This window comes from Apostichopus japonicus, chromosome 13 (genome assembly GCF_037975245.1).
Source record: "Apostichopus japonicus isolate 1M-3 chromosome 13, ASM3797524v1, whole genome shotgun sequence".
In the NCBI taxonomy this organism is placed as follows: Eukaryota; Metazoa; Echinodermata; class Holothuroidea; order Aspidochirotida; family Stichopodidae; genus Apostichopus; species Apostichopus japonicus.
In genome coordinates, this window is record NC_092573.1 from 12891473 (window position 1) to 12899796 (window position 8324).

Genomic DNA, 8324 nt, shown 5'->3' on the forward strand with positions numbered 1-8324 from the left:
CACTGGAAACGTCTAGGCCATGTACGTACGTACGCGTGTGAAAAGACCATACAAGAACATTTCATCGTAAAAGGCTAGGGTTACTAGTGATGAAACTTCTTTCGTTTTCTTTTAGAAACTGACTTACATGAACCTTATCTTTGGTTTGAAATTACATGTTGACACACTCAACAATACCTGCTTAGTTACAATAACTAATTGGCCTTACGGTTAGCCTTTGTTAGTTTTGTGGCATTTTTAACTGCTGTTCGAATTCTTTTAGTTAGCCTGAGAGTGACAAGTGAGGACCGGTGTCATTTGTTGCTCAAGGCCTTTCCTTACGTTCTTAAGCAATCATCAGTCTTTGTTCCTATCAAGACGTTCCACATAACCTCAGAAATGTTGGCGTATCAGAAACCAAGGAAGACCAGGGAGTTTACTGGACCAACTCCACACTCTGTGGCGATTGTGAGTGGCCTAGCCTGTAAATAAATTTATAGTCTAGGCCCTAGGCTAGTATAGCCTATAGGTAGGCATAGCCAGACTGAGAGTGCACTCTAGCCTAACAATAACATTAATGACTAACACTGGCCTTATTTTAAACTCAAATCTGAGTAACACTAACACTAAGGTTTTTCTTCTAATTCCCAAAACATAGATCAAACCTATGAGTATGACTATGAAAAAACAGTGTTGTAAGTTGTGGTCCCAATTCATTCCCACTCCAAGCTTCCACTCTGCAAGGAGTAATGACCAGTAAACTTTCATTGAAGATTAAATGTGGACAGCTTGCTTAGTGTAGCGACATAGCCTAATTTGTTACAGAATTTATTACTGTGAAAACATTCACTTCTTAGTGTAATGAAGTAGTCCTCTAGGCTATGTACAGTTTTTTGGGAAAGTAAAGTGATTGTATGTGCTACAAACAGATTGCAACAAAATGTTTCATGTCACTAATAATTCTACAAATATGAATTTCCATAACAGAGAGCAAAAATGCCCAGCAAGCAACCTCCAGACCACTTAATCCTGGAACGCAGAAAACGGGATGACATGAGAGAGGAAGCAGTGGCAGTTACAAAATACAATGCTTTGTGTGATTTAAAAAACGACTGGGAACAAATCACTGACAGACGGATTCTACAAAATACCGTCAAGAGAAGAGTGAAAGGTCTACTGCAGAATGAAGAATTTGCCCTAGAGGATAGACGACAAAAGTGAGTAACGTTTTAATAATGATAGTTCTAGTGAAAACTCAGGACTTCACATTCAATATTTTGAGTAGAGCATTGATAATTTGAAGTAAAATTTGTTCCTTATGGCCGAAATTGTTTGTACAACTTGCGGAAAAGATAAAGTGACTTAGTTTATTGTAAGATAAATATTGATGTATGGTATGTTCATTGGTTTTATGTTTGATAATTTACTTAATATCTAAAGCAAAAACTATGAACTTTATCCTACTTAAATTTGAGCCACAAGTCATTCTGAGCTACCTGTATCCATACATGTGGCAAATAAGATTGGGAACAAAGGCTAATGAATTACTTGCACCATTAACTACTGAAATTCTGTGGGAACTGCAGTCATTTCCATCTTTTTTTCACTCTCCTTTAGGCTAAAGGAGCTTCTTGCTGAAGAAGAAGAGCTGTACATGATGGAGATGGAAGCTGGAGAGGAGACACAGCTAGAGAGGCAAGCCAAGATGAGAGAAAGGGCTAAAAGTCTGAAGGAGAAGCGAGAACAAGAGAGACTCCAGTTGGTAGCAGAGAAGATGGACCAAAGATGGAGGTAGTGTAATCGTTCTGTTTTATGCAGTGTATAGTGTTGAAGGGTATAAAGAGATAAAAGTAGTATTGAAGTTCAAGGGGACATGTTACAGTATGTACATGCCTTCCTTAAAGAAGGAAAAGAAACACTACTATTTAAAAAAGAAAAGATACCACACAATTGAATAAATAAAGAAGTAATAAAGACAACAACACAGTGAGTGGGAAAAGAACATGATAGGATCATGGATATCACAGAGTATGGTCAGCAGTCAGCAAATGAGGTAATTAATTAGTGTAACAGATGCCCTGGGCATGTTTCTTTTGTTTTATGTAAACTATGCCAGATTGTAGTTGAAGGTTAACTTATACTGACTTGAGATATTTATGTTAATAAAACACAACTTTGATCATTAAAAGTAAAGTATACAGTCATGTACTGTGGGTCTGTGTAGTGCAGTTGGGTTGCAAGGATCAGTCTTTATCAACAAGAGGCAGCATTAAGTCAAAAATAAATCATTTATCAGACAAAATGTTTAGTTCTGCGTGGCTATAAAACAACTGTTCAAGTTATTTAGCAGATCGATTCAACTTTTACTAGAGTGCAACTTTTACTAGAGACACAAAGGTGAAAAATAATTATATAGATAAAAAAATTCTTCTTTGTGATTAAGTAATTGGAATACTTTAAAATGCTTTGCATCTTGTCTAGAGTACCACCTTATATCAAATCATGTAGCACTATAAGACCAAGTCATTATAAAGATTTGGTGGGCATGGCTTTAATATCCGTAGATGTACTAGAAGGATATGATTTTAACAGTCTCTTTCAGGCACTTTCTATATGGACCAATATACTATTCAGGGTTTGAACGTAATGTTTCCTCATCTGGAGCCAAAAATAGGTTTCGAAGAACCCTGGCATACATTTATCATTTTCTTGTATAATTTTATGGACTAAACTTTTTAATTATTAAAGCTGATTTCCAGTATTACTGAAAATATGTATGTGACATTGGAAGATGATTGTAATCTTTCTATTCTCATTGGTTAATTTCTGATTTGACAGAGAGGAGTGCAAAGAGCTAAGATTGCAATCTTTCTACTCTCATTGGTCCATTTCTGATTTGACAGAGAGTAGTGCAAAGAGCTTGGATTTTAATCTTTCTATTCTCATTGGTCAATTCTATTTTACAGAGAGTAGTGCAAAGAGCTAGGATTGTAATCTTTCTATTCTCATTGGTTAATTTCTGATTTGACAGAGAGGGGTGCGAAGAGCTACGGGCAACTCTGACTCGACGGCACATGGACGAGGTCTGCATAGAGAGAGGCGAGCAGTTACAGATGAAGGAGGAGAAAATGGCAGAAGATAAAATGTATGATAGCTTTTACGCCCAGCAATGGGAGGAAGACAGACAAGCTAAAGCGGCCAGAGAGGAGAGAGAGGCAGCTGAAGCTCATGCAAGAAACAAAGACATGTTGGATACTCTGCGGATACAGATGGCAGCCGTGCAGGCTAAGAAGGACGAGGAGAAGAGATTGAAGATTGAAGGAGGGCAACTTAGGGTAAGTCATTCATTTACATAAACAGCACTAACAAACACATGTGTTAGACTCAAAAAAGTGGTAGTTTAATGGTAAAGTATTTTGGTGACATAGCTAGCAAGTGGATTTGCTTACAGACAAAAAGTATTCTCAAATTGATTTTATCCCTTCCGAACATCTTGATATCAACTTTGTCTGTAAACTTGATTTGATTTGTGTTTGACATTTACTTTTGAAAACAGTCTGAACATGCATGTAGTTGCTACTTTTGGCCACTTATGTAGAAACCTCCAAAGTACTTACTTCAAATAAAATAAGTCTGCAATTGATAAAACTGAGACACCCTTACATTTTTCAAGAAATAGTCAAGGTATAATTGTAAAGGTAATTCACAATTAAAGGCAACAATGTTGCTCAGAATTTTTGTTCTAAATATAATTTTATTCCCATGCAAATAGTAAATGAGGAATTTTTTTCAAAAGTAAGTTTCTAGTCCCATACTTATGGGAGGGGGATAGGGTTTTTATTGCCCTGTCCAATATAAAAAAAGGAAACTCAACTTCCCGAACCATCCAACATGGAGAATTGTAATTAGCATATGAAAGCACACCAGAAGATGTGGTCAAACCTTGGTACTAAATATGTGCAACGACAGTGAAGGATATCGAGCCTGCCCCAATGAATTAATATTTCAAGGGTTTCTCAGATTGAATAAACTTGCTGTAGGGAAGAAAGTCTAATTTATTTTGTTGTTGTGTCACAATAAGGCCACAATTCTCCAGCCAGACTGATATTAATGTTCAGACCACAAAGTAATCAATCCAGATATAGCAAGGAATTTTTCCAATTTTCATTCATGTCTGACCTAGTGTTACAGATTTTTACAGTAGGCCAATAGCTTGCCAAACCTGTCAATGTTCAAGTATTAAGTCATTCAAAATAGTTGACTTCATAAAGAGTATCTGTCGTTTTCCATCTCTTTACAGAAAGAAGAATCTGAACTGAGGAAGCTCGAGGAGCAGCGGGCACTCCAAGAGAAGAAAGCTCAGCAGCAAGCCATGAGAGACGGCCTCGATAAGAGCCTGAAAATCAGAGCTCGGCTGAAGGCCAGAGAAATACAAGAAGAACTAGCATTAGACATGCAAATCTTGGAAAAGCTCCTGGAAGATTCTCGGAATGAAGCCATGGAGATTACCCAGAGAAAAGTAAGATAACCCTCTTTTTTTGCTTCCATTTGCTTTGTAGAGCAAAAAGAATATCTAGAACTGGTTAGAAGTGTCAGCTAGATAAATGTTATGTAAAGAATGTCAGCAGCTTTTGTGCACAAACACCACCTCAGTATTTTATGACGAGATATATATGTAGGGTGTTTAATATTGGTATGAAAATGTGACCGCAATTTGACCTGAATTCCTGTGTTTAGGTTGTTGGGCTGGATGTGAAGTTGATGACAGTAAAATGATGTCACATCTCTAGAAACTTTCCATGTGAATATGTAGCTATAAAGTTTTTTCGTTTTCTTGTTAGTCTTAATTTTTGCGCCAATAATACCATCATTAGCGATGAACCAAGGAGAAAAGGGGAGAGAAGTGATCAAACTCACTTGTTACTGAGTTTAGTGTACATAATGAAAGTAAATGGAATCAGATTAGAGAACCTTGCATGTTGCTTTATCAATCACAATTATGAATTAGAAGAAATGTTAATGAAATGTTTGTCAAATACATGATTTCTTCACGTCCTTATACCCAAACATCAAGTTAAAATAATGTGGAATATCGCTACTAGAGATGAACATCCATCTTTGCTCATCCGGAGAATTTCTAGTTTAATTCTGGATCAGTTGAGCTACCTAATGCTGAGAATTCAATAACAGGAAAAAGTATAAAAGGAAACAAGGTTAACATAGCATATTAACTCAATATTCTGTCTGAACAGAGAATACATCTCGCAAACTGGACAAGGTCAAGAGAGGTAAAGAATGGGATCATTTTCACAAATTCCATCGCTGGTTTCAAAGTTTTTTTGCTTCACTGGTTGTGCTCCGTTGAGAACCTTGTTTTTGTTTTAAGGGGTACCAAAGAATACATTTATTTGTCCTACAATATTTACATCAATGGAATGTGTCACAGCCTTTTTACTTTAAGAGCAAAAGGACATAGCTGGTCACCTTCCCCTTGGAGGACCTGAAGGATAGTGATGGGTCTCTGAATAGGAACTCATCTCATGCACTTGGACCAGTCTTAAAAAAAGAATCAATCCCCTCAATGTGCTTCTTTTTGAAATTATAAAACCCACAGAAAGAAATGCGTGAGGAAGATCAGAGATACCGAGAATATTTACAGCAGCAAATGGAGGAGGAGAAGAGATTAGAGAAGGAACTCGATGCAATGATCGAAAGTGAAGTCAAACGGCAGTGGCAGAAACGTCTGGATCAGTGGGCGAAAGAGAAGGATGCGAGGAAGAGACTAATGAATGATGTTTTATCTACCAGGAGAAGACAATTGCAAGAAAAAGGTTAGTTATGTCAGACAAAAATACATCATTTTCCTACCTAGATTCCTTGAAAAATATGTATACGGGATGCCAGATGTGTTCTTTTTTGATGAGAAAAAAAATGAAAGGCATTATTTATCTGACCTTCAAATGGCAGAAAACCTTCTGGCAGTTTGCAATTTAGGTTCAGCACTTGTCATCACAAAATATTGATGTTGGGAACTACTGGGTAAGGTTGATAGCCACACCTTCTCTTTGGCATCCTTCTCCACCCATCTTAATACTCTTTGGCCCAAAGTAACCATCAAATAATATCAGCAGTAAATGTTGTAAAATTCTATTTCCAGCGAGTTAAATAAAAACATTTCAGCCTCCCGCTCATTTCTCAGGCATGTGTCCATTCGTCGATTATTTACTCGTGTCATTATTTTTCGACAGTCGCCGAAAATGAGAAAGCACAGGCCGTAGCCGCCAAGGAGACGGAGTTGATGCTAGCAGCCATGGAGGAGCATCGACGGCTGGAGGAAGAAAAGAGAGCTCGCGTATTCCACGAGAACAAGCAGTACGAACAGGATCTGTTGCAACAGGTCAACTTCAGGCTGCGGATGGAGGAGCACGAGAAGGACGAGGATTATCGAGAATATCTGAAAGGTTTAGAGACGGAGGCAGAGTACCAGGCCAAGCTAAAGGAAGCTCTAGCTAGACCTAATATCGATAAACTTCATCCATTTAGGAAAGCTCACATGACCAAACAGGCAGGACAAAAGTTAATGTAGTAGAACAATGGGTACTATGCAATCTAAGTCAAATTTGGAGATAGAGTGTTATAATTCCGTCCACACGAGTCGATAAGTTAAATGGGCATTAATTGCTTGATAAATCTAACGTTGGATTTGTATTGTACTTTGATGTAAGAAAGAATCAAAGTAATACAGTTGCCTTGTATTTGTAAGTTTTTCTACTGTCTAGTGTCAAAAATATGTATGTGTAGGGTGGGGATTGGCACTAACCCCCCTCCCATCACCTTCCCACTCCCCCCCCATTCCCTCCTTCTCCCATGATACCCATGTCATAAAATTGTAATGATGATGAGGTACTTGAGGGTCCACATATTTCAGCCCTATTTGCAAAAGAATGAAGAAATTAAAACTTGAGGTGTAAACTGTGAACATGTAGAAGGTATCTTTTAAATTAATGGAAACTGAGACTGTGCCCAGTGGATTCTTGTATGCAAGATAGCTACATAGGGCTACGTTGTCCATAAATAATACCACTCTCCCTTTTTTCAGATCAAATTTCAGAGAAAATGTTCTCCAGTGTTTGGCTAAACTGTCATTAATGTTAATGTACGAAATTGTTTGGCAACACTTTCGTTGAAAAACCATATTTTTGCTTGAGGATTTTTTCTTTTCTGCAGAAGAAAGGAAGTTCCCTGCATTGGTAATAGTTAATGATACCAGAATATAGTAAAGCTTTATAAATCTAATGAATTATTGTACTTTTTGATGATGTTTTTCATATTTCAATAACTAGTAATTTTTGAATGAATTATTTAAAGTCATCTCAGTTATTGTGAATAAAAAGTTCTGATCTTCAAATTCTTCCCCACATATTGCAGTTTACGATAAGAGAACAGATATTTACAGGTGTTGGTAGAATGATGTCAAGTAAAGTGAATAGCTTATTGTATATTTTAAACGTTATCACTTCTATTTTTTTTTCTTTTCATTTTAGTGATGATAAAGGTTTATTGTGGAAATACGGAGGAAAAAAATAACTTTCATTAAGTAAATGCCTTACAGTACAATTAAATTCCATATTAATTTCTTCTCCTCTTTGTGGTGATGAAATTTTGGTGTAATTATTTCAAAACAATTATTATCCTTGTAAATATTAACACAAAATGTGGTATCTAGTTAGTACAATTAAAATACAAGACAAGTTCACAACATTGAGTATTACTTACATTATTCTTTGAGCTTTCATTGTTTGGAGTCACACTTTTCAAGAGATGTAGACTTTCTAAAAACGTGTGGTTCCGGGGGAGGGGGGGGGGGGGAGGTGGTATGGACTGATGCCAGGGAGCTGTCATGATGTAAAATTGGGTAGGTACAGAGTCACTGGTCGTTGTCTGACACTTGGTATAAATTAGACCACATTTCTGATGTCATCAAGTAACAATGTGTCCATTGACAGGATATTGATGGCAAAAGGGATGCTCAGGTGGATTAAGGTTTGATGCCTGGGATGGAGTGGGTTGGGGGGGGGGGGGATTCTGGCACATTCCCTGACAACTTAAAATATCTATGACTGCATTAAGGCATCCAATTTCCCAACAATTACTTAACATCCTAAAGGACAAGTCAAGAAAGGGTCATGGACCCTGAAATCGGATTGTTTCCAATTTTAATGATTGTGAGAGAAATCTGGCATAGGTAGTGTAGCAACATGAAACAGAGGGGAAGCGCTGTGAAATAAGTCATCCATCTTGCAATAAGAAGTGAATAAATTCAAGATAAGAAAGGCTAGCTTTTG

The 8324-nt window shown here is 37.2% G+C and overlaps 1 protein-coding gene across 1 annotated transcript; it reads left to right on the top strand.

Annotated features, from left to right (window-relative positions):
- LOC139978771 (cilia- and flagella-associated protein 53-like) lies at positions 1-7738 on the top strand. Its single transcript, XM_071989259.1, has 7 exons — positions 1-447; positions 967-1196; positions 1597-1770; positions 3011-3314; positions 4280-4498; positions 5594-5810; positions 6228-7738. The coding sequence occupies exons 1-7, from the start codon at positions 379-381 to the stop codon at positions 6563-6565; spliced, it is 1551 nt and encodes a 516-aa protein (XP_071845360.1). The 5' UTR covers positions 1-378; the 3' UTR covers positions 6566-7738.
- The last annotated feature ends 586 nt before the right edge of the window (positions 7739-8324 follow it).